At 41.0% G+C, this 27,304-nt stretch overlaps 1 protein-coding gene across 1 annotated transcript; it reads right to left on the bottom strand.

The window, feature by feature from the left end:
- Positions 1-3,416: 3,416 nt before the first annotated feature.
- Positions 3,417-25,348, bottom strand: VSIG1 (V-set and immunoglobulin domain containing 1). The gene is made up of 8 exons (XM_074148092.1): positions 25,300-25,348; positions 21,794-21,954; positions 15,257-15,364; positions 8,674-8,872; positions 6,928-7,083; positions 6,132-6,251; positions 4,954-5,080; positions 3,417-3,600 (listed from the first exon to the last, which is right to left on the bottom strand). Exons 1-8 carry the CDS (start codon positions 25,346-25,348, stop codon positions 3,417-3,419), a joined length of 1,104 nt encoding a protein of 367 aa, XP_074004193.1.
- Between the last annotated feature and the right edge of the window lie 1,956 nt (positions 25,349-27,304).

Here is a 27,304-nt window from a genome sequence, read left to right as displayed (position 1 = left end):
CTGAGGCGAGTTCTGAAAAGTGTTTCTGCATCCTACATAGCTCTGCAGGGTTTTTGAGCTACACACCGTAGATCAGTACCCTATTTGGTTTGTGCTTTGCCAAGAGCATCAGTGGAAAGCTAGAAACAGTGGCCCATCCTTTTTAATAAACTATTTTACATGAGAGAAACTTCAAAATGAGAACAAACATCTGCCAGAAGGCTTACAAAAATATCTCAATATGTTAAGAAACTCCAGATAAATGTTATTTTCCTTACCTTCCTCCTCACCCCCAGCAATCTGTTTTGCTTCTTATTTTTGCTTTTTTTAAAGAAAATCCTATCTATTACACACTGGCTGTTGGAAGTATGAGAGGAATTATTAGTCTAGGACTTGTGTTCAATTGTTCTTTCTTTTTATATGAAAATATGTACATAACTTAGCAATTTCTGCTTTTTTAGTGGATGGAAGACCTCTGGTGTTCTAGGAAGATTGTGTTAGCCATAGAAGGTAATTACACCTTCCCCAGCATAGGCTCCTATCTTACTGTAGCAAGTTATATAAGGAATCCAGGCAGAGAAATTTGTGGAGGTGAGATTGAGGAAAGATTAAAAAATTACAATAATGACCACATAATATATTCCCCTCTTCAATCACAATAGATCTTGCTATTGCAGAGATGTGAAAGCTGAAAAGCTGTTGCAGTGAGAAAATGTAACTAAGGCATATATATACAGGAAATGACTTTAGAAGAGCTAATACAACTACAGCAGTGTCATGAAGAGAATTGTTTATATTTTTCCATGAAGGGCAAGAGTAAAAGAGTGCCTAAGAATGCCAGAGATGAAATTATTTAAAATGAATGCCACTGTCAGCCAAGGCATGGTCTCCCTTGAACCAATAATTGATTTGAATTATCTCATTAGGAAACACTTTTGGTAAGAAATGGCACCCAACCTTTTCCTGCTGTTACTGAGCATCCTTAGTAGTTCTGTGTGCTTACAAAACTTCAGGTGGGAATATCTGAAATTTTCAGTAAGATTCTAAACCTAGATTGAAGGATGTTAGTTTGCAGAATTTCCTTAGCAAAATTGCCACAAGAATCAGTATGAGAGATGCCTGATTTAGAAGAGGCTTCCATACAGGTCATGACTTAAGGGTTACCCTGGATATTCTGAGCAGAGGGGAGTGTGAGGATCCCCTGGTAGAATATATGGCAGTGTTGGTATTAGTAAGGGTTTGACCCTTGCAGTCTGGCACAGGCAATTTTTAGCTAAAACAATATTGTAAGAACACTGTAAATGCTCTTTTACTCTGTATTGAGGCTGAACACTAGGACGTGTATCAAAGACAAATATTTGAAAGCCAAAAATGAATACAGTTATGCTTAATGATCCAAATTTAATCTTAATTCAGACTTCATACTTTATATCATCTTCCATCTTCTTTAAATGTTGCCATCTTTTTTCTTTTTTTTATTTTTTTTTAATAGTCACTTTCTTGATAAACATGCTTATAGCTGTACGAACAGAACCTGAAAATTTTAGCACAGATGCATCCATTTTATCTATTTTAAAGATGACTGTTGTATATAACTGGGCATATTTAGTTTGGAGGAGGCTCAGGGGAGACCTCATTGCCCTCTACACCTACCTGAAAGGAGGGTGTAGAGAGGTGAGTGTTGGCCTCTTCTCCCAAGTGAATAATGACAGGACCAGAAGAAATGGTATGAAGTTGTAGCAGGGGAGGTTTAGATTAGATATTAGGAAGAATTACTTTACTGAGAGAGTGGTCAGGCACTGGAACGGCCTGCCCAGGGAGGTGGTGGAGTTGTCATCCCTGGAGGTATTTAAGAAACATGTAGACGTGGCACTTCAGGCATGCTCTAGTGCCCGAGATTGTTGGTTTTGGGGTTCTTTTGTGTGTGTGTGGTTGGACTCAATGATCTCAAAGGTCCCTTCCAACCATGAAGATTCTGTGAACTAATGTTTACGGGCTAGGAAGAGTCATCAAAGGATTTATGAACATTAGATCGTATAAAAGACTTAAGTGCCTAAAAGTTCCAGATCCCTGAGCCAGAGACATTATTCTGCAGTGCACAAGACTGAAACCAGTGTCTCCCTGAGTCAGAGAATATCTGCCTCATATAGTTCAGAAGGGAGCTGCTGAGGCTGTTTGTCTGTATCCACCTGAGCCCCCTGGTCCTGGAGCTCTTCTGACAGTAGGTGTCTTGGCCCTTTTGAAGACTGAGTTTGCTTAACCTTAGAAACCAGGGCCAGAGGGAAACCAGTCTAGTGATCAGAGTGTATATGGTTCAATTCCCTTTTCTCCTTCCAAGAGAGTGCTTGTTACTCAGCTGTTGGCTATTGGTGTGGATGCACTGCTCACCTTTCCTCTTGATGCTCTCACCTATAGAAAACAGTCAAAGTTACACTAGGCTAAATTCCAGAAGAAAAGTAGCGTGAGTTTGTTGCTTAGTGGGTAGGGCAGTTGCCTGGAAGCAGATTTAAATCATCTCAGGCAGAGGAAGCAATCTAAGGTAGTGTGTTGTATACTAGGCAGTATTTGCTTCTAAGTTTTAAAGCAGCTGTATCTACCGTGTCATGAGGAATCTGATACTCTGTGTGCCTATTATAACAAGCCTTGCAAGGGATTTAGATTTCCAGCTCCTGTTGTCTGGAAACCAGTCAATCGATGTGTGAACTGGGTACCTGAATGCTAGTTCCATTAAACTGAAAACCAGAACTGCTGTAACGCACAACTCTGGAGTGCTGGTGCCTTGGGAACTTTAAAGCCAAGAAGGTCACTGTTAGCAAAACGTATTCCACGTCAGGCGGCAAGACAGTAAAGGTTTCCAGGATCTTTTTTTCCAGTTTTGTGTGGAATTCAGACACACAAGATTTCATTGCTCCAGGTTTTAACATCTGTTTCTGCACTGTGATGACATTGATGAAACTTATTTTTATTTCTAACGTGCAAAATCAGATCCTTTAAACACTGCAGTGCATGGGCCATGATGCTTGTTCTTGGTGCACAGGCCAGCACTGTTTCTGGAGCAGACGGCTGTGGTTCAGAACTGCGTGGATACACACAGCATTGCTGATGGTTGACTGGAAAGCTCTTATTTTGTCAAATGCTTCAGCCCGTTTCCTAATTAGTTTTGCAAAATAGGCTGGATAAATGTGGATGATAATCTTTTTATACTTATATTTATGTACAATTATAACTAAATAATAAATGAAATTTGGATAATTTTAAAGGCCAAATCTTCTGCTATTCACAAAGTGCACGTGTAACAGACCCTTTTTGGACTCCAGCCCAGTGGTTCACAGTACAAATGCCCATTTAAGTTTTAGTCATGCTTCTATGTTAATTCAATGACAACAATTTTTTTCATAAAGGGGTCCAAAGCTGACAAGAAACACTGTATTAAAACTCTAGGCTGTTTCTTCTTTTTCCGCTTCTTGCTTCTCATCATTTTCAGGTGTTCCTGAGGCCGCCGTTTCATCAACACTAGGGCATTCATTTGTCGCATTGCTTGATGGAACTGTGGTCGCAGGAATGTTTTCTTCATTAGGTACCTGAACATACTCTGCATTGGATTGTTTCTGAGCCATTTCTCTGCAGAAAGACAGGATGAGGATTGTGATTTCACATGTTGAAATCCCGTCTACGCCAGAGTGTTTGAAAATAATGAGTCTTTGTAGTTCTGTTGTCTAAACAGTAACCCCCCTCTTATGACTGTCTTCAAAGAGCACCTGAAAAGGCTACAGGATCACTGCTGCCAAGACGGAAAGAGTGACAGACTTAGTAAGACTGATCTGCATCACTGGTTTAAGTGATCCCGTTAGAATAAAATGGATTTCAGTACGTTTAAACGCTAGGCCAGGAAAGCAGAATGGGAAACTGGGTGCTGGCAAACAGTGTCTGAGAAGGGGTTGCAAAACACACTGCTTTTGGTGTGAGCTTTCTGAGGAATTTCATGCAAATCTGGTGTCCCACTCAAGTGCATTAACGATAGAGTGCAGTCAGAAAGGAGCTATGAATAGGCTGAAATCTAGACAAATATTTTTAGTAGCAACTATGAATTCCATTCATCTTATCAGATGCTAGTGGATTCAATCAATGTAGTAAGATTTATTAGGATCTGAATTAGATGTTAATGCTACATCAATTGAAAGCAGAAATGAGGCGCATGAGTGACTGGCCACTGGCCTGGATTAGCAGAATTCCGTATCAGGAAGTCTTAGACCTGTGCTACAGGAAAGTGTCCAATGACATAATTTTTTTTTTCCGGCCTCAGCTGTATGTATTCTTTTAACATTTAACATCAGGCTAAATACAGTCTGTTTAGCATATGAGATTACCCCTATTCTGAAGATTTGGTAATTTAAGGGGAAAATGAGCAACCAAAGCATAGAGGAAAAGTCATTTCCAGAGCAGGATCAAAATAGACATTCTGGGCTCCATTCTGTTGCCATTTGAGATGCCTTAGAGTATCCCAAGAGTGTGTCCTGTAATTTCAAATAGCACTGAACTGAGCCCTCTCTGTTTAAATCCAGTAATGTACGATCCCTGTAAATTTGCTGAGGCAACCCTTAGCTGCTATTCCTTTCTTTGTTTCCTTCGCCTGCCATTAACAGTCACTGTTAACTTTTAAATATTAACAACTGTTTTTCCAACTTGCCACTTTCAGTTTGTGTTTTTTAAAAAACACTTTTTTATTTTAGATATGCTAAGTAGTAGCTGCCTGTGAACATAGGGAAGAAGGTAATGGCAACTTCTGTTAAAAGAGCAATAGTTTAAAAGTTGCACAAAAGCAAACTCTGGAAACTTCCCACTCTGGAAGTTTTCTCAAAACCTGTATTATGTACCCTTCAGAAAATGGTTAATTACATTTTAATTTAGTTCTGGATTATCAGTAGTGCTTTACAGAAATAATTGTCTTAAAATGAAGCGAACAGAAACTCTTACTGCATCTCATTACTTGATGACTTCTTATTCTTTGCCTTCTTGGTTAAGACCCAGACAATAATGCAAATGATAGCAGCTACCAGAACTGCTCCGATTAATGCTCCAGCAACAATACCACTGTCTGAATCTGGAAAGGAAGAAAGATTACTTGACTTTAGAAAGTATTATTATAGCAAAATCCCATGGAAATTTAGTGGAGGAGCCTTTAGCAGAAAGAAGGCGTTGGATTCAAAGAACTAAAAACCTGACTGACAGCTGTATTTCCGGCAGGGAGGCTTGAGGTTCTCTAGGAAAGAGAGAACTGTGCAAAATTTTATGACCTTTTCTGCCTCCTTTCTGGCTGGTTAGTTCCTTGCCCCAGCAAACCCTATGTTTATGCCTGGCGAAGGGAAACTTTAGGCTGTTAACACTGGCAGTAGTTAAAAGCCTTTGCTTTTCACTACTTGCAAACAGATTCTGAAATACAGGTTGCCTTTATCTCCCTCGTTCAGCTGAGATGTAAAATGTATGCTGTGGTCATTTGTGAGCCCCCAAAACCTTCTGTTTCCACTTCAGTACAGCTTCTAGCTCTGACCTGCGATTTTCATTTTGTAGACCACTGAGTAATTGAGTGGTCATTTCAGGGACGTTTCTCATGGCTGGTTGTACAACATACGCTTGGCTCTTTTAAATGTTACTGGTTACATGAAAAGTCTGCATGCAGACGTGGTTGACCACTGCTTGAGAACAGTCAGGGTGCGGTTGATCACGGCTTGAGGGCAGTAGGGATAAGGTACTTTTCCACAACTGCAGTATTTTTAGCTAATGGTCATATCTACAGTGCCCAGTCCTTGTAGTACCAGATTTCAGTGATGGTTATAAATTCAGGGGCATGGGGTCCTCAGTGGGACTGTTGGCTGGAAAAAATTGCTCTGAACTCCATGTCTGTTGGTCCTCAGGAAAGGCTCTGCAGTCAGAGCCAGGTTCAGCTCCTGCTCCCAGTGGGAAATGAAGCTGGAGATGTTAAATCAGTGGTTAGGTCAGTGTAAATTCTGGGCATGAAAACTCCAGAGCTCTCCGAAGTCCAGTCTGTTCTTACTTGAAAAAAAAAGCTATGCTTTAAAGTTGTTAGAGCACTTTCCTGCAAACTGTGCATGTCAGACATCAAATATGTGATTACTTTCATGCATTAAACTTACGGTTTGCAGTTAGGTCAAGCTCACAGGTGCTGTTCCCCAGGACGTTGCTGGCTATGCACCGGTAATACCCCGTTTCAAAGGTGGTGAGATTGCCAATGTAAAGAATGCCAGTGTTTGGATCTGTGACAGAGAGCAGGTACAGATTACTGTTTGTACACTGTAGAGGCAAATGGTTTTCTTTAGTTGGTAATACTGACAGCTACTAAGAGATTAGAAACAGGGTTCTCCAATTATTCATTCATTTCGGGGGCTTTATATTCTTTAAATAGAAAACTTTTACCTTACTTGAAAAGTACTACACTGGACTCTGAAGGAGTATATTAGAGCATGACAAGTAGGCCCCTACCCTGCAAATCCGTATGATGTTTTACCCACATTGATGTTACTGTCACTGGAACTTCACAAATGGAAACGTAACAGGTACTGCAGATTTTTGGGATGGAGGTCTTAGCACCTGAATGACAAATTGACTTAAATTATTCTGAGTATAAGTTCCCTCAAAATTCCGAGGGAAGGGAAATGTAAAGGCATAAACATTTCTCCCATTTTAAAAATTTAAAGTAATGGCATAGCCAAGGCCTTAACATGCCACACGATTTTTATTAAAACAAATAGAAAAAACATCCTATGTTTGTGAAGCTAGCAGTCAATTCGAAAATAAGTAAAAATACAATTTTGTGACGACTGTCAGAAGAGGAGGATAAGTGTTAACTACCCTATGTGATAGTGTTTGAAATGGCTGGTACTATGGAATTCCAGATCTTGAACAAGGTATGGTAGTTCTGTAGTTACGTACTAAGTTTTTCAGTCACAGGCTTGAGGGTGTTCTCATCTACTTTGTACCAGTGGTAGGTAGGGCGAGGCAATCCTTCTTCACATCTGCACAAGAGGTAGATTAGGTGGCCTTTTTCAGGCATTCCTTCTATTTTGCAGAAAGGTTTTGATGGTTTGACTGTAAAATAACGAGGAGAACAGACGCACCGTGAGTACACACCCCGGGCTGCAAGCATCCACCTCGAGTCCAAGTCCTCTGCTCCATCCAAGAGCAGAGTCTTGTTTATGGATCTGACTAAAGGCTCTCCCATAAAGATTTGAGTAATACTAAATATATGTACATGGCCTAGGATACATTTTTATTATATTTTTTTCCATTTGCATAGTAAATATTAGTATGGAGGTGTTGAGATGAGGACTATCAATTACTTTAATTATAATGGGACAATCACTATTCACCATGCACCATTCTGCCACATAGCAGCATAGCAGCATCATTGTCTTTAGGGATACAGCAGGAAATTTTGCGTATAAAGGGAGAGGGTCAAGGCCTGTTTCTTCAGTATATTGCAGTTTTGGAGGAAATAGATCAACTACAGTTCTGTTAAAAAACGTATCTATTTTGATAGCATTTCCTCAATTTGCACACAGGAGAAGATTCTGTCTTCACTTACACCTACTATTTTTAATTTCCTACCTATAGATACGCTGTTGTGGTTCTTTAGAGTACGGTCAGGGGAAATACACCTGCAATGAACACAGTCCAATTTTGTGTGCACAAATGAAGAACTTTTCTTGGTTTTCCTGTGAAAAGTACAATCTCTTACTCAGCCACTTCAAAATTTACTAATTGTTTGGGGAATTTTAGATGATAATTAACAGTAGTACTTTGATTTTTCAGGGATTGAGTTTACGTAGGTTTTTTTCTTATCCCTGGCAGATAGGCAAATGATGCTGGAATCGCATTCTTATATGACTTTGACTTCTGTCACTGAAGCCTGGTAGGAATTCTCAATACAAAAGCAATGATTAGATGAGGTTATTACAAACTTTTATCTCATTAGGAAGTAAAATATCTCATCCCGCTGCTTTTCATCCTTTCTGTTCTGCCTGTTCATGGTTGAACTATTGCTTTCTTCCATCCAAAATAGACTTACTAAGACATACTAAATTTCTAGAGTTTCTAGGAATGGGGGTGATCCATTCCCAGGGGGGAACGTATCATGAGGGAGCTGTACAGCTCCCTCTCCCTAGATTTACAGAAGTCACTATGACCAACATTAGGTAAAATTAATAATATTCTGGTCTTTGCTGGGGCTGAATTATCCTAATGGCTTCAGAGAGAATTGGTCACTCCCAGCTATAAGGGCTTTTTATTTGAATCAAAGTTAGTATAATTTGTGAAGCGGGGTAGTTGCAGCTACCCGCTTACTTGCTTACATTAGGTAGTTTTTTGAAAGTGCAAAGTGAATCTGAAGGGTGCTCATGGGGGAATAAGATTTTCTTGTAGGTCAGGCAAGGGCAGGTGGGGAGCAGTGTTGGGTCTGCCTTGTCTGGAAGCTAGAGGGCACCCCAGGCTCTGCCTGCCTCCAGAGCCCGTGGGAAAAATCTGCATCAGCGCATAACTGAGCCCTTGCTCTGCATCATGGGCCTTGTTTATCCCAGCTCTCTTACTCCCTCTGGTCCTGCATATTTTGAACTGTGAATTCAGTGTTTCATGATAAGGGAAGGGAAGGACAATACAGTGACAGAGAGGAAAGGCACTTACCCAGAACACTGACAATCACAGATTTTTGACTCTGCCCAGCGTCACCCTGTGGGCTGAAAACTTCACAGGTATAGACACCAGTGTCTGAGGGCTGCATGTTGGAGATTGTTATTGATGCATTCCCTGGACCTGCTGCAGCTGTTATCCTGTTCTTAAACTCGCCATAGGAGTAAGACTGGCCTCCTGAATAATAATAAATCTGTGATAAAGAGTCAATTGTTAGTTTAATAACAAGAGGTCTTACTGCTACTTTGTTTGGTACTCATAATCGGAATATAGTTGATTTCTGATTAAGCCAAGCAACGTCACCCCCTTTCTTGCCCCCTCCCCCAAGCAAGCAGAGAGGAAAACGTGGTACCTTTGAATGTATATTTCTAGTGGTTCTTAAAAGACGAGCTTTTCAGAAATGGGATTTTTCAATTGTGTAAGTAGACAGTAGCTAGCTCTCTGTGAATACTCCAGTCACAGACTGATGTGTTTGCAAAAACAAAGGTGAGATCGTTGGCCATCATAGGACAATTCTGTGAAAATATGCTGTTATGCACAATTAATAGTGGCACTAATTGAAGCACTGATAGTTTGTGATATTAATAAGCAGCTCAGTAGAAGATTGTGACAAGAATGGACCTGTCATTGAAAAAGTGGATGTCTGCAGAGCTTTCCAAATGCAGCAGCTAGCAAACAGAGAACTGAAATGAATTCACAAGACACATGTCTAAGCAAACAAGGCACCTGATCTGTTGGCAGTAAATTTGGAAGCAATAAATATGCCATATGAGAACACCAGCAGAATTATCACATGCAATTAGAGCAACCATGCTGTTCTCCTTGTTTGTGTAATCAGGGTCAGAGACAGTGTCATGAACTATTTTGGTTTTTTGAGTTTATACCATAGGTGGAAGTCGAGAATACCTGTTGGCCTCAGTGCTCGGAGGGGCACCTATTTGGGATCAAGAATTTCCCCATTTACAAAACAGTAAAAAAGCTTTTGCAGAATTAAAGACATAGTAAGGATAAACATCTCTAAGGAATGCAACATTTCCTCCCAAGTGAAAAATTGCTGCTTAACGTTGACGGATTTCACTGAATTTAGTAGCATCAATTGTACTTAACAACACTGTGGGAGTAGAATTGGCCTCATAAGCTTGTAAGCCCAAACCTGTTGTCTGTTGACTGAAAGGAGAGGTAGAATCATGTTCATTGTGGAGCCTGGTTAGCAGTCTGAGACGTGGGCCTTGAGTCTGTTTAGGAACTGTGGGATCTCATCTGCTCTGGGGCAAATATAATACTTCTCAAGGAGTACACATGCTCTGTCCAGTCTAGCTCTGCTGTGAAACCAAGATCTGAAAAAACAAAGCTAATGTGGAAAACTATGGAGTGTTAATTATTTTTCTCAGATATTAATGATAGTGTTGTGTAAATGTCAGAGTATTTGCCATAGGCAGTGTGTTCCCCAGTGTCTGCATTCACAAACTCCATTGCCTGGGCAAAGTGAACAGTTCCAGCATACTCAGTCATTTTTTTAAACTGGTGAAAGGTAACCATATAGAATTACAAGTTGGGATCCAAATAGGTCTAACATCATTCCTACCTACAGTATTCCAGAATCAGCAGTGCAAATGCATTTATTGAAGTTGGACTGACAGCATGTTTTTTAATGGGGACAGCTGGAAAATGCTTGTAGGAAAAAGCTCCACAAACTCCTATGAAATGCCATTCACATTTGACTAGTATCAAAATTTCCTTTTGGTCAAAGTTCCCTGCCTTTAGGGACGCTGCAGACCCCCACGCAAGAAGTATGATTTGCTTTACTTAGCAGATCAACTGAGTGCATTTTGAATTAAGAATATTTATTCTTAATTCTGTTTATCCACCCTGATACGGTGTTGACTGAAGTCTTTAAGCAATGTTATCTGAGAGCCTTTATTAGCTTAAGGCAAGCTACACCCCAAAACTGCCAGAGCACAGCTAGTTTATGCAATGATAAGGCTTTGTAACGAAGGTCAGAACCCAGCCTGCACAGCACCAGCAGCTCCAGTGCTGCCGCTTGGCCCCATCTCAAGTGCAGTTTTGCCTAATTTCCAGCCAGACTTTATCTTTCCCTGCCCCAGGACTGCAAACACCGGGTACAATTGATGCAGAGCTCTGAATATCAGAGCCACGCTACTGCATTGCCAACATGTGGGAAAGTGGTGTTGCAGCGTAGATGGTGAGGTCCAGCGTTGGCACGGCAGCAGGCTAGGTTAGAAAGTCGGCTGAACAGCTAGATAGACTCTCTGGTTTCCATTGTTTGCATGCAATGCCATCAGTTTTAAAACTGATTTTATGCTTTGCAAATGTCTAGAGATGGACCTCTATTGCAAAATTAGAGTCTGGATACATACCTTGGTATTCCTCAGGGAAGGAGAGCGTTCAAAATAGGGAGTTTGGTTTAAGCAAATCTCTCATCAAAAAACTGATCTACCTGTAATTACAAAAACCCACTGGCCGCACTTGTCTCATTCTACATTTATCTGAGTATGAGCAACAACAAAGTGTTATATGCTGTTCCTTGCAAGAGTCCAAAGTTACAAGAATTGTGGTGTATGACTTCAGGCTTCTCTTAAGCTGATGGTCCTGTATAGATCTCAGCAGTGATGGGCTGGATTTGCATCTCCTCTCCATCAATTGCATGTTTGAGTGGGGTAGGGAAAGAGCTTCCATCAGCTCTTCACACTAATGTAAAATTAAGTTGTACAATGACTTAAATGAAGTAATGCATGACTTGCAGCAGCATGAGAGAAGAGGCAGGCCCATTATATCCTACTAAAAGGCCCGATTACTGAAAAAAGGGGCTAAATTCTACACAGTCTGCCTCAGAGTGATCTGGGATTTATGTGAGAGTAAGCAGTAGGAGAAGCTGCCCGCTGAGTGCTAGCTTAGCTGCAGCACATGGTCCTGGGAAACAGGACTGGCCCTACGAGTCTTAAATGCAGTCAGGGCACGGCAGTAACCATTATAGAGGAGTAAGCACTCCTTGGTATGTTTGATCTAAAGTCAGGGTGAATGACATACCTAAGCCCTCATACAATACACTGAAAAATGAATCCCCTGTGTTCTCTCTTCCTGTCTTAATGCATGCAGAGAAAATATTTTGTGTACGCTATGAAATCTGAGGCAGGTGTTAACACAGCAGAGAATATTTGTTTTCTTCATGGATTTAAACAGAATATTTCTGGGTTGCTTTTTTCAACTATGAGCATAAGGGCAGTGGAACATCGTAAGGAAATGCATTTGGTTCCTCTTCAGGCTCCTGCCTGTTCTCCATTCTCCTGCTCCTGTGTGATGTTTATCTCCCTGCTTCTGGAGTTTATGGCCTGAAGGAAGGTGGTAAACACCAAAAAGGCTGAGTAATGTTCTGATTAATTACTGGGTGTATATCTTGTCCCAGAGGTATGATTGGATTGTGTACACAGGAAATTTCATTTAAGAGGAACATGTTTCAGTTAATTGGCTGTGCATTCATAGCCCATTTTAAACAATACACTCAAAGTGGGTATTTTAAGCCCTTGTTCATAGTATTTTTATGCTGGCCTTGAAAAACTCATGTTTGTGCCTTTCAAAAAGCTGAAATGAAAATATTTGCAAAAATCTTTCCGTTCAGTTTCAAAAGTAAAAAACTTGTTTTCTGTTGAAGATATAGAAGACTTTTTATTTTGGGGCAACTGACAGTTAATATTCTGTCCTACAGACATACATCTCATTGACATTTCTTTCCATTTTACCTAAAATATCCCTAAAATGTCTGCATGGGAAAACTGTAAATTTAGTCAATGGTAGACTCTTCCCGGAAGCCTTTTTAATTTGATGTGTTAAATATATTTAAAATGCAACATCTTGAATGTAAAGAAAATATGAAAGAAATTTGCTATGCTTTTCTTGAAAAAATGAGATTTTTATGTCCGCAAGCTCTAGGGAAGTTGATGATTTGCCAGTGTAAGAACAATATTGAGGATGCAGTAATGGTCGGTGCTTCTCCTTACCAGCTAGTTTGCTCGTGCAAGTTTTTATATAATGGTGCCTTTTCACATTTCATGGGAGGAGCTGCCAGGGATGACTAATCAAACAACTGATGGAAAAAAGAGCGGAGATTATCACTCCTAAAAATGTTGTCCCTAATAACTCCACAATCTGAAAAACCAGTTTCAGTAAAACAGCTAAGTTGCCCAGAAAACATCTCCTTGACCTTAAGAAGGACTGCAGTTTAGTTGGTTATTCTGCCTGTTGGCCAGGCACTGCCTAAAGCCACTAACGTCCAAAGCAGCGGTATAGGTGCTCTGCATTTCCACAGTCACAGTTTCTGCTGCAACCAAGAAACTGATTTGGGCTCATAGACTTCCAAGGCAGTTGAGTCAATTATTTGTGTACCTGTGTGTGGGCAGCTGGGTTACAAAGAACAGGGAATTGGGAATGATCATACTCGTTTGGAAGAAAATCTTGGAAATCTCAATGCACTCCAGATACCGGAGACAAGATAATTTGTGTCCCCAGTTCTGGTACATGAAATACCACATCCTTTTCTCCTTTAGTGTGACTTGTGGGAGGGCTGCTTCTCTTCTAGTGTGATGGTGAAGAAAGTATTTGCCTGCAGAGGAAGCAGTTGGCAAAGCTGATGCTGAGTTGAGGATTTTCAAAGGCTGCCAGATGTTTGGCAGACAGTGAGGAACCCACCTACAGGTTTTCTTTATACAACCTCTATAGAAAGATCTTCTTCCTTAGGGGGTGGAGGGTATGTGTGAAAAAGCAGGCAGTAAATTAGAAGAAACATGCCTCCATCTGCTTCCTTTCTTCTTGGGGCAGGACAAATACATACTAGAATTTGCATAAATATTTTTTTCAAAGTTCTTTGGATGGACTTATTCATAATTTCCAGGTCAATATTCCTCCCACCCTCCATCTCCTGGTGTCATTGCATCACACTGCTGTACATGCCTAGTACCTCTGGATATCAAAATTGTAAGATGAGATGTACTTGAAGATGTGTTACATAACGTCCCACTTAATCTCTACAGTAGTCTTAATTTCCCTACGGGGCAGCAGTTTCAGGACATGACTTCCTTTCCAGTACCTGTCTTCCCTCTCCCAGCCTCTTCTCACTTCCCCCCCCAGCAGATGCAAAGCTATAGCATCCTGTTCGATGACGTTTCTCTAGGCCAATGTATTCAAGCATCTGATTCACAGTCTTTCCCTGGAGAGCTGTAAAGCTCAGGCGTTCAGGGGGCCCCCGTCATTGGGTTGTTTTATCATTTTCTGTTTGATATTTTCTCAAGCTGCTAGAAAAAGATCCGTTAAAGTCTCTTTCTCACCAATAAACGCAACGGAGGATATTAACAACTTTACTGGTTTGAGATCATGATCTCTTTTTGAATCCTGAGTACAGACAGAATTTATAAAATAACAACAAGGGAAAAAAATGTTCATCACTCCCTCCAGCATCTTACCATCCAATTAGAGAACAAATGCCGCACACTCAAAGTGTTAATTAAAGCCCAAGGCTCAGATTCTGAACTCGGCTAGATAAGAGAGCAAATGCTCACACGTGCATTGGTTTCTTTGACGTGTGTCTGGCCCCAAATGCCTTTTTTCATCCACAGCTTCTTTTCACACATTTTTGTCAACGCTCTGATCTTCCAGACTATATGTAGTAGGGATATTATGTCTGCATTACTGGGATTCTTGCATGGGTAATTGAGCATGTTAATAATGACTAGAAGCCTCTTGTCACAGTTGGGCATCGGTAGAAAAAGAAAGCGGTGGAGTCAGAAGCCTTTAGAGGATTAATCATTCAGCAGCTTTTAACTGGTGCAAAACACTTGAGGAGCAGCTCTTTCACATTCTCACAGTATCATTCTTGTGGCTGAACTATTAGTGAATTTCTGCAGTGCATCAAGCACAAACATGTTTTCTCAGTGCATTTGGTGTAACTGCTCTTCAGCAGTTACCATTACACCTCAATTTACATTGGGTTGTACCCTGTACTTCATGGTGAGACAGGAATCCCACTGCAGTCGAAGAGAGTTTGGAATGGATTATGGCTGGGACACTGAGCTGACAGATGAGGGGAAGCTGTTTCAGCAGGCAGCTTAGTGTCCCTCTGTGTCCATCGCGTCTCAAAATGTCGTTATATTCTAGAAAGGAGATCCAGGATGATTTTTTTTTTCTTTTTTTTGCTATGTAAATACATAGTCCCAGATTTGGGCTACCCAGACTTCCTCGCATTCATCCCAGAGGCTCCTGGTGTGTGGGCATGCCCTTCAGATACCCTTGGGGTAGAATATTCCTGAAGGTGCTAGTTCAGCCACCTAGAATAGCTGTGGGAAAAAACAACAGCTACATCCAAAATAATTTTGGTAGACAAAAATGCAATAAAAAATAGGGTGTGTTAAAAATTCTGTATGATGCATCTGATTCATCTTATCTTCAGTCATGTGCTGGTTTTTAAATTTTAATCCAGAATATGATTACAACCTCACAGTTGCATAAATGTAGTAGAAGCTATTTACTTCTTTTTTTCCCCTTAAGATTGTGGGGGTTTTTTTCTTACCTTGTGTCTCCAGCTACATCTTCCCCGTGCATCTGTCACATACACCATCTTTTGACAATGATTGACTGAATTTTCATCCATACTCAGAATACCGTGACATGGGGAACGCTGTATTTGAGTAAAAATGTGCTGATCTGAGAGTTAAATGAGACTTTAAATGTTTCCCCAAAATCAAAGAGCCTCTTCTCTACACAGGTCCCCATCAATACCGTCAGTGCTGTTCACAAGGGCAGGGTGCCTTGTGTTCAGCGCAGTTTGCAGAAGATGTCTCAAGCCCCTGTCAACAATGACATGCAATAGAATCTTATTTCTAAATTTTACCTCAAATTAGTCAAACTGAGATTGAAGTCTAATGTTTGCTTCAAACACACCAGCTACAACCTGATCATTTTTGACTTGTCTTCACTTTCCTGTGCGTTCTCACTATAGTCTGCTTCAGTGTGTTGGTTAATTTTATCTTCTCTCTGCAGACTGTCACCCTGGTGCCAGAGATAACCACAGGCAGTCCACAGTAACCCAGTGACACCCAGGGAACGACTCTGACTGCAATGACATGACAACAGGGTCTCCATTCCTCTGCATTGGAAGTGTTGCCTCTGCTTTCCATGAAGATATTCCTTTTAAGTGCCTGCTCAGTAAGTGTTAGATAAAACTCAATTTTAAAAAATCACTTCTAGGCAAAAAAAATGCTCATGTAGTAGAGAGGCCCTTTCCAGGAAATCTTCCTGTACTGCTTCAGGAGGTGCTTTTCACAGGCTGATCTTCACTCGTGGGCTGGAATGGACTGCTCTGCTCCCAAGCCAGTGTCCCTCGCAGCACTGACAGCCCCTGCAGTGCGTGATCTCGGTTGTCTGTGGCTGAAAGCTTGGGATGGGGTCTCAGGAACTACTCATACTACGTGGGGCGGAATTCATTCTTTCAGTAGTTTTTATGGGAACCCTACACTTCTAGGGCTGGCTGGCCCCTGGCTCTCACGTGGTAGCCCAGCACCCATGCCTGTGCCTTGCTTTGTGCTGGGCAGCAGAGTTGTGCCAGCGTTGAGACTGCTGGTAATCTGAATTCAGGGTTTCAGAGTGAAAAGAGCAGATACAGTTGTGCTCGCATCGCTCTTCTTGCATCTCTTGCCTCCCTTGGGCTCCGCCACCCTGTCCCCTGTTCCAGAGCAATGTGACACAAGTCTGCTCACTCCTGTGACGATTTTGTGAAGTGGCTCATCAGGCCTCTTCAAGGCTGGGCATAGGGACATGACTAGACTTCTCATGAGGGAACAGTGCCATCTTCCTCTTCTGTATGGTTTACAATAAGTGAAACCCTCCTTGCCTCTATCCACTAAGTGATACTTTCTTGGTAGTACAGATAAAAGGAAAATACAGGGCTCTGGCAGGGTAAAAGCCAAGATATAAAATAAATGGAAGATATTCTTGCTATTACATGCTGTTAACACTCTTTCCCTCTCAACTGCCCATCAGTAGTTTTACCAAAGCCTAGTCAATGTCACTGGTTGCAAATATTTCAAGCTCTCTCTTATTTAGAAAAATTTTTCATGAGAATTCTATCAGTAATTCAGTTTCCCTTACAAGTAACAGTTATTCATGACCTTTACTCATCTAGTGAATTTAACATTTCAATCAAGGATTCTGCCCTGGGCATGTCTTGGGTAGCCACGCAGTCTCTGATAATTCCACTTACTTTAGCCATGGGTGGCCTGGGCTGGAGGCTCAAGGTGTGGCCCTGGTCAGGTTCAGGAGTTGTATTTAGCTTTGCAAGGCTGTAGCCTCGCCTGTGCAGAGTCAACAGCAGGCTTCAATCTTTCAAACATTTACTTGGGTGCTTTACACTGGGGCCAACCGAGTGACTCAGAGCATGAAATGAAGCACAGATGCGGATCTTAGCAGGAGTTGAGACTTTACCTTCTGAACCAGGCCAGGCTGTGATGTACTCTGTTACCCTGGGCAAGCTGAATAAGTAGCATTTGCCTCAGTTTGTCCGTATGTAAAATAGAGATAGTTCAGTATCAGAAAGTTCTCAAGATCTTTGGCTGGGAGTTATTATTTAAAAATTAAATTTATCATTAAAAAGACATGTTGCTAAGGGGTAAATGGCAAGAAGAAAAAGTTAAAAATATGTTTGGCATCCTATTTTCCATGAGTTGATATTTACATTATTTAGTTCAAATGAAGGGAATTGCTTCCACTGGAGAAACTTCTCAGAGAAAAAGCAGAGTTAGGCTCCAATTAGTAAAAAGATCTATATTCGCACACTATATATAGCTGCATTGCCTTCAAAACAGCACCGCAAACACCTGCCATTCCGCTGTTTGCTGCCTCCCTTTTCATCATACTGTCTGTGAACAGCCTGTTTGCGGTATTTCATCCTCTCCAGTGTAACTGCCGTGACTTTTAAGTGTCGAGCACCTGCGCCAGCACTGGGTTAGGTGGGCAATACGGAACAGGATATGAAAACACCAGAACAAACGCAAAAGACACCAGGCAGCTTCACAAAGTCAGTGCTGGGAGGCAGATCTGCATCAGGTCTTCAAACTGATGAACAGCACTGCCTCACCTTGAGGCAAGGTAAAATCTGTTGCTGAGTACTCCGGGGCATTAAATTAACACTGGCACTAGTCCTGATCCTGACCTTACTGATTTCACTCCAGACAGGGCTGTACCTGAGCCTGTGTATCCCAAAACGCTGCAAAATCCATAATGCAAGTAACAGTGTAAAATACTGACATTTTTTTTAAAAGGGTACCTCTGGCCTCTCTACTTATTATATATATTATGTCCTAAAATCTAGTGATTTAAAGCTCATCTTCATTAATGCTTCAAGCCAAAGGTATCGTAATGACATAAATTTGCATTAGTTAATTCTAATGTTCTACAATTTGCTGTATTATTTGCTACCACAGTAGAGAGAAAGGGCCATATTCTCAATTATTTAAATAAACATTATTAAAATCAAGATTCCCCCCCTCCATATTTGTTATGGAGAACATCCCCTCTGCTTAATCTTGTTATTGTGAATATACTGCCTGCATGAATAACATGGTCATCAAAACATCTAGCATTGAGTGTCAGGAATATTTAAAATTGTAGCAGATGGGATAAAAAGATGTATTTTATGCAATTTTTTTGGAAAGATTGTAAGTCTCCTGTCTTCAAAATATTTGGCAGAACTTTAAAAATTGGAATTTGAAAAATATTATCCATTTGGCTGCTGAAAAAAATGGCAAATTTTGAATGGAGCCAGAATCTTCAACAAAAATTTTCAGGGGAAATATATCCTATTTATAAGGAAATGTTTGTCTATTTATGACATTTTAGATGAATCTAAATATCTTATAAAATTAAGTAATTTTATCGCACTTCAAATGCAAGCTATTTTTCTTGTGTTCAGTAAGGTATGGAGCCAGTCTTTTTGATTCAGTTGATTTTGTCATCTTACCAGCATATTAAATATATTTTTGACTTGCATTTTAGTATTCTTTAATTTAAACAATGAAAGCCAAAGCTGGCAATCTCCTCCATTGCCATGCATATATTCCTACTTGGAACAAAATGTGAAACTTAAAATGTGAAACTTAAAATGTGAAACTTGCCAAGCAGCCAGGGCAAAGCCAGGTTTGTAGAAAGAGAGATTATTTTTTTGTTTAAACTTGTAGGAGAGAAACATGCCTGCTTTCAGGCACTCTGTCCTTTCTGAAACTCAGAGAAGTCACCAGCCTAGAACAGAAATAGCAACCTCATGTTGCTGTGGGTTCGGAGGGAGGTTGAAAATCCAATTTCATGTTCAGCTGTGTTGTATAATTTCTTAAACTGTATTTTCCACAAGCGGTCATAGTCCTTTCTTTCCAGTGTTTGCATTAACATGATTAATTTTGTTGTGAATAAGTTCAAAATGGTAAGGTATCGCTGTTGCTGTGGTAAAAGGATAGAGGGTCAGGTAATACAGGACTGAGTGTGTTGCTAAAAGCATTTTAAAAAGAGCAGTGCCCCAGTCCCGCAGCTCCTCACACGTGTGCCCCCTTCGGGCATGTCAGCAGGCTCAGAGGAGCCAAGGGTGTCCTCCGAGCCTGGCTGAGCCTGCGAGCCAAGGAGAACGGGTGCTGCGGTGAAGGGAATTTTACCTCGGTGTTCAAGGAGAACGGGATTAGTCACTAACCCGTGGCCTTTCCAGATTGAACTGACTTTATTTAATGAAAATGCAAATCATCCATTACAAATGCCGGCGTGTTGCAGTGTGAAAGTGAATTTACCGTGAAATTAGTTTCAGATAGGGAGAAAACCAGATGCAATTTTCTCAGTAGTGTTTCTTACAGCCCTTATGCCTGAAGTCTCGGCTTTCCCATTGCCTGCAGTGGGAGCTGCAGAAGCCGGGAGTGAGCACTGAAGGGATTGATCCATAAGGTTTCCCTGACATTTGGGAGCCTATTCTGAACCACCCACTGTATTTTAGGGTTATAATCCTCAGTGGGTATTTTCTCATTGTTGGTCACAGATTACAAATGGTTTTCCCCTCCTGGATATCTTGAAACTGTCTAATTCTCCCCCTTGCAACTATACTTGCATATATACTTGCAACTATAATCTGCTTATTTCTCTTGGTTGTGACCAGAAAACTTATTGCATTTATTGTCTCGCAATACAGAAAATTGGATGCAAGTAAAACAGAGGGGCTCTAACCAATCTGGAGAAGATGGGCTTGATCCTGTCTCAGTGCTGTACTTCCCACCTGAACAAGTGATTAAAATTTATGATATAATGTACCGGATCAAAATTATATGCAATTTGCTTAGGCAACCGGCAGCTACCACCCTTCCATGAATAATTATGCATTAAATGAAATAGTTTTGAGTTGAAAACAGTGAATTATGAGTAATAACTGTTCGTACAGTGAGTCACGCAAGGTGTGCATGTGTGGGTCTGGGATTCAGCTAGAGTCAGACTTTGGGATGGGCCCAGCGTTTGTACTGAGCACTGATACAGTCGTTATCTGGCTATGATATACTGCGGGAGGGTGAGCAGTTCTGGCTTACGTTAAATTGCTATTATTTCTTACATACTGGCCGAATTCAATGCCAAATATGTTACATACTGTGCATTCTGCAAATTACAGACAGTCTAATTCTGCTATAATTGACAAACCAAATAGAAGAGGTAACTCTATCAGCAATGGCAAACCTCCTAACATAGTATTATTAGGGAATTGGTGAACATGACAAGAATATCATCAGTGTGGACTGTGACACTCTTCTAAGTCAAATCGCTTTACATTGAATCTCAGGTTTAACACTAGGCAGGAGGACTGAACTTTTAGGAAAAAAACGTTAGCCACAGGATAAAAACAGTGGGAGAGAAAAGGGACTGATGGGCTAACAGGCACAAGCCTGACACTAGGATGTGGAAAATAAAATCAGTCATCTTCAAGGATGCAGTAACATTTCTAATCAGCATTTCTTCTTATAAAGGAAGGTGTTGCCAGTTGCTCACCACGTGTCGGGACTGAGCTGATGGGAACTCATACCCTGCATGTTATGCTGGGAGTGAGATTCATGGATTCATTTCCCCACCAAAAAATAAGATTAATGGATAGCTCTTGAAGTCTGGGCAGTCGTGTGAGTACGAATAGGAAGCTACACATCCCATGCCTGACTCCTTCCGGGCAGATCAGGGCTCTGCAAGGTCTTTATGGCCACGAGGGAGGCTTGGGCAGTGGTTACAGCACATAGCTTGCTAGTTCTCAGTGTCCTTCACTGTCCCAATGCTGCCTCTGTGCTGATACTCCAACCTACCCCACAGTCTTGTTATACCCCCGGGGGAGGTACTGTTTGGCTCTGCTGCCTCTCGGGGTCTCAGGAAGGGCAGGGAGCATTTGCTTTTGATCTGTAATTGTTCTGCTACCACAAAGACACCCATGGGATGCCGCAAAATACCAATGCAAGTTTGCTGTGGCAGATTTCCTGCTATGACAAATTTCTAGAGAGTCCTGCCAAAATACTCACTGCTCGCGTTGCGCCAATAGCCTATCGTTGCGCACTGCTCCTCTTACTGAGCCCCCTGATGAGTCAAGGAGCTCTCGTTTGACCCTTAAATGGGGGACACATTGTCATAGGCAAGGGCGTCTCACCAGGAAAGCAGCCTGCACAATGGCAGGAAATATCTGCCAGACATGAGAAAAGGGATGTGGTCCAGGGGCTGGAGCGCTTGTGTGATTTTTGGACACCTGGTCTTTGCTCCGCTTCATGCTTCCTATGTGACTTGGAGCAAGTCATCTGAGTATCTGAATCCCTTTTATACCTTCTCCTAAGTTTCTAAAGGAGTTCAGACATGCCAGTAGGAACTAGGAGCCTATATGACTTTGTGCATCTGCCCCTAAATTTCATTGCACCCCAGTCCCTTGTCTTTAGGGTGGGAACACCAACATTATCTGCCTCCCTGGTCTGTAGTGAGGATAACACTATCAAACATAACAAGATTCGGTGAGGACTTAAGGGTATCTTAAATGTAAATTCATATTAATAATAAATAAATATCTTACGGTGTCCGGTTGGATCTCTTTGGCACTGTAAAAGCTCCACTGAATAAAGAAATTTCCCAGCGGTCCAGAACTTGTGTATGTACAGAGGAGGGTTGCGTTTGCACCTGTAGTGACATTCACTGTCTTCTCAGGGACGGTCACCACAACACCGATGACGTGGCCTGTGGGCAGTAAGTGTGTTGAGATCAACTAGGGCTGACCCTGGGAGCTGTGCGGGAGTGCCTTGCTCCCTGCGTTATTGAAGAAACACAGAGGACATGTCTAGTCTTTCTCATTTTCAGTGCAGTTTTCCTTGGGCTTTGTGTGGAAATTTTAGTGATAACAAGCTGGGAGTGGGTAAAAGCTAACAAGCAAATAAACCCCCCAAGAATACCTGCGCCCTTAAAACAAATAATGTTCTGAAAAAGCAGAATTCCTAAAAACGTACTTGTTTTCACCTGCCGAGTCTTGTCTTTTCACTAAGAGCCTGTGGCAAAACAGAACCTTTCTTTTGCACTTGCAGTGCTTGCCACACCTTGCACTCTCCTTCACAGCTGTCTGTAGTCCTTTTTTACACCCTTCTTGCCCTCTTTTTTTTCAGTTATTCCTTTAGATGTCTGATCTTCTTTACCATGGATGACCATCTCCTACAGTATTGTCTCTTCTTACATTCTTAAGTTCTGCCTTGGACTCAGTGGCACTGTCAGGTTCCTCCAGGCTGGAGCCCAGTAGCCCTTCTCCGTTTTCCTTTTGCTAATTACTTTGCTTTTGTTTAGGTTTCTTAGGGCTTACATGCAGAAGCTTGTCTTTTCCAATGCTTTTACACTGGAAACGTCAAATTAAGCTTTTTGGAACTGCTTTTATTATGTGGGCTGTGAGAAATTCTGTGACAACTTGATCAACCATTTCTATTGTGCTCAGAGCAGAAAGGGAGCAAAAGTAACTTGTGAGCTCTTTCCCATAATGTTCTGATCAGTTTGGCTACGCAGCCATATTAACGAAAGGCATCAACCAGGATCTTACAGTATGTGTTTCTGTCCTCTATATAAGTTACTAGCCATGGTCACATACGGCAACAAAGCTAGAGCTGTCAGAAAAATAAGTCTGAATTTCAGGGTTTTGCTGGATCACTGAGTCCAGTTTTAAAGCTACTGTCTGAAGATTCTGGAGGAGAATGTATTTCTTTTGGATGTGATTGGAAACATAAGTCTTTTGAAGCTTTCTATGCAGAACAGGCAAGGTGAGAACTTCATGTTATAATAATAATAATTTTCACGTGGGCTTATTGCACATATGAATCATAGAAGCAAAACATACAAAATATTCTTCTCAATGAAATATCTGTGCATCTTATGCTTGGGTGCTGCTTTTGAGACTTTAAGCAGAACCTCCAGTAATACCAAAAGAGTATTTTGCTCAAATTATCAGGCCTATGAGAGAAAATATTATTTAAAGAAATATAATCTATTTTGATATTTTTAGGCAAGTAAGATTCATCAGTTGCTGCAATATGCAAACCTGTCTACAGCTAGAGTCTGAACTCTTCTTCCCTTGTTTGATGGCTTCAATAGTAAAAGCTCGCTGCAAGGAAGAAGGGAATACTCTGCTTCCCATGTTGGTGGTGGCCAAGATGAGAACTAGCGGGTTTAAACTACAGCAAGGTTTACATTATATGTAAAGGCAGCCTCGCAGGAATGCCTGGAGTCTGACCTAAATATGTCAAACCTGCCTTGGGGAAAGAGGGGATCCAAGGGCTGGCCACAAGTCCTTCTTGTCCTGTGAGTTCACAGTAGCTTAATCCTTACTGAGATCTAATATAAAAGCCATGTAATATTATTTTAGATATCTCAGTTCACTGTTCTCAGCTTTAAGAATTAGAGTTGGCCAGAGGATGATAGTTTCTTGCCACAATAATACTTCCAGGTTTAGATGTATTTATTTTCTGCTCTTTGCTGGATTAAAGCTACGGTCTGTCAACACAATGTCATTCTACTGAAAATATCAATTTTCCACTCATCTGCTCCACATATTTCCTTTATTATTCTCTGGTTTTGGAGTCAGGAGTGCCACAGAGCCTGGCTGTTGTAAGCTTTTCCAGAAGAAATTAATTATAGCTGAAGCAACTCCACAAAGCATTCTAGTTTCCATGAAGCTGTATATTTTGAAGAGATATATTTCGTTGAAATAGGCTTTGCTCTAGTAAAAATATAAAACCAAAACCTACCAAACTTCCATTGTCCAGTGAGGCTGTTTAAAGCCATCACTAGTTGTAAGATGGAGTTTTTGACTGCAAATGGAGCAAACTGGACCCGCAGAGCCTGTTCCCTCATCATGGAAGTCAATGGGAGTTTTGCTTTGCAGTTAGTCCCCTGTTTACGGTTTCAAACTCATAATCCCATTTCATACATACAGGCCTTTTGGTTTCAGTGAAAAAAGTGCATCAGTAAGAAGTATCTCAGTGAAAAAAGCTAGTGTGAACAGGACCATAACTTATTAAAAACAGTTGATCCATGTCTTTTCCTCATCACTGTCACAGTAAGACCGCTTCCTTGCTACAGAGAAAGTTATTGCAGTTAATGGGGAATAGCTCACTTTCACTGTTCCATGCAGTTTTTAACCCTCATGAAGTAAATCCAAGTTTGCTGAAAGCCAAAGTAGTTAGCCACTACAGAAACCCCCAGTCAGTGGCACCCATCAGTACGGACACACTGCTAGTCTGAAATCCAGAATTTTAAAATTAGAGGACATTGTTTTGAAACGTATTCGTACTAACACTGAATTACTTTTCATTTCTAAGGCAAAAATCTGTGGAGTATATGTGTGTGTGAGAGAGATAACATTGAAACACCAGGAGCAACTATTAAAAATACTTCTCTGGCATCCAAACCAGCTAATTCCATCTTGAAAAGGAAATGTGGAAACTAACTTCCATTTTCTTTATTGGATCTCCGTGAAGCATTAGACTTAAAATGTCTGCTTCTGTATATATTAAAAATAAAGCTTAGCACAATTAAATGTCCTTGAAACATGAATAATATATAATCGTTAATATACCATAGAATTACTGGATACTACAAAGTATTATGTCCTCACTTAACTTCAGGGAAATCCGAAGGATTATTTGCATGGTTATAGTTAAACATCCCCCAAAATTTTTGGTGGGATGTGACTGAAGCAGCATTTCCCAGGGCTAGTATCAAGGGGAGGCAGAAGCTGAATGTGAGAAAACCTAACTTTGGAACGCTTGAAAGACCCTAATGCTCTACGTGAGAGCTCTTTGCCTCTTCCTGGCTTTAGAGCAAAGCATTAATTTACCAAAGCTAAAATTCTCTTCTTGAGCAAAAAACTCTTGCCAATCAGCTTGCTGATTTCCACAAAGTAGCATAGCATTATAGCCATGGTTTTCAGCCCATCCTTAAATAAATCTTGAATGTTCTCCTAGTTTCCCAGTCAGGTTCACCTGCTCTCTTACTTAAACAAGCTCCTTTATTCCAGTGCTAGTTTTGCGATCAGTTTGTTATTCTTACCTGTAAGGATGGCTAGGATTGGAAATATCTTCAGCATCGTTGCAAACATCTTGATGCTGGGAGAGAAGAGAGACCAGATGCTGCTTCTGACTTCAACTAAAGCTCAACTGCTATTTTTTTTAAGTGGGTTTTTGTTTTCCTTATCAGCTGCGTATCAACACGTCAGTGAGCTTTTTCATTCTCCTTCTTTATCACGTGTGTGCCTTTCTCCGACTAGTGGTGTGACTGTTCAGTTGAAACCATTTTGTGGGGTTTGAGTAACTGAGGGTTTTGTTAATAATAAACCCTTGAATCAGAGAAACCCAGATTCTCCCACTTTTACCAGGCCTCAGCAGTATTTGCCTACCTAACTACTTCCACTGAGTACAAGAAAAGTATTTGTGGAGCTAATTAGTGGTCAATCTGATTACCGGTGTTGGAGTCAGGCCTAATATGAATAAGAAATAATCTTTATTTCCTTTTAATTCTATAATTTCTTTTAAAAAATGGACATGTGGAGATAATATGTTAGTACATTTTCATTTTAGAACATATTTCTCATACAGTTTTATACAAAATGATTACATTGGACTCATTATTTACTTGAAATTTCCATATTGAACTCATCAATAAGATAACACACCAAAATAAAGATTAAAGTTATCTTCTAAAATGATAATAAAATCTGTTTCATCAGTTTTAATCCATGAAGTTGGATTCTACTAATACAAAATGACAAAAGTGAATATATTGATTTTTATTTAAATGTTAATACCTGATTTATATAGTGAAAAAGCCATGGATGAAAGTTAGGACTTGAAGAACTAATTACAATAACTTACAGTAGATTACCTTCTCCTTAGTGAATGCAAAACGCCTTCTCTAGGTTTCTGAAGCTCATTAGGAACTGAAGGTGCTCGGCTTCTTGCAGGAGCCAGCTTGGCTTTCTTTATTCCATGTCATTTGATGGAGGCTAATTCAAAGCCCCGAGCTGCAATGGGAGTAGCTGGTTCTGCCTACACAGCCATGTGTGAGTGCGCAGCTGAAGACATAACAGAGGGAAGCATTGCCTTTTAGATGTGTGCCTATACCTAGGACCAAGACAATTAAAATAGTGACCTTTTTTTCCATGCTTGTTGAAAACATGGGTCTAGGTCATGCCTGATGATCCCATCTTTCTAGTGGCAGGCAAGAGTGGCCACCCCTTCCATGGCAGGGGCCATAGGAAAGTGGCTGTAGCTGGGGAAACCCTTTTGGCAGGTGGGGCTCAGCATCTGGCCAAGTGTGGTTGGAGGGGAGAGGTAGGCCCAGGCTCTCCCTCATCTCTAATTTGATGTGGTTGTAGATTCTTCGGCATAGAAGTGGTGAGTTACTGGTTGCCTCAGTTACTGTTGGGATCACGTTTATGGACTTAGATGAATTTTATTCTGCCAGATATTTCTGTGCATGGCAGATGCCTGAATAATCTCTGGGCATATGTTAGGGTTTGATTATATTCTTATATGAGCCATCTCCAAAAGCTTTATAAAAGATGTCTTTTCCTTAGTTCTGACTGCCAGCACTTCACACAGCGTTCCCACAGGGTGGGCAGTGCTCGTCTTTTAGCGATGGGGAGGACAAGTCTTGGAACAATTGAATGTCTCATCCAAGCATGCACGAGTGACCCAGGGCCCAAAAAAGAATATGTACTTTGAAAGACTGAAATTCAAATTCAGGTTTCTTCCAAAACAGGAAAAGTGTTTAGATTCACCTTCACTAAAGAAGCATGGAGGGATCCCAAATGCACATGGGAAGTTCTCACTGGCTTTCTCCAGGTCAGCCTAAAACGGGAGTTGCTGTTGTTTTCCAGTCATTTAGCTATGGATGAGCACAAACGATCTGAACATGAGCACAGTCTACAGACCCATTTCAGTGATCGCCTGTGCCAGCTCCATAATACCCAGAAGGAGTCTGCTCACAGAGCACTGATCCTTTGCAAAAGACAGCAATTTTCAAGAAGATGCAAAAAGTGTTCCCACACCACAGG

This window comes from Numenius arquata, chromosome 5 (assembly GCF_964106895.1).
Source record: "Numenius arquata chromosome 5, bNumArq3.hap1.1, whole genome shotgun sequence".
Taxonomy (NCBI): domain Eukaryota; kingdom Metazoa; phylum Chordata; class Aves; order Charadriiformes; family Scolopacidae; genus Numenius; species Numenius arquata.
This window is presented reverse-complemented; position numbering and strand designations above follow the sequence as displayed.

Coding starts and splice junctions, on each gene's coding strand:
- VSIG1 (XM_074148092.1), bottom strand. CDS start 25,348: ATGTTTGCAACGATGCTGAAGATATTTCCAATCCTAGCCATCCTTACA. Junction 8,873..15,256: donor GATGTAGCTGGAGACACAAG/GTAAGAAAAAAA, acceptor TCTTTATCACAG/ATTTATTATTATTCAGGAGG. Junction 5,081..6,131: donor GCTTGACCTAACTGCAAACC/GTAAGTTTAATG, acceptor CTTCCTTTCCAG/ATTCAGACAGTGGTATTGTT.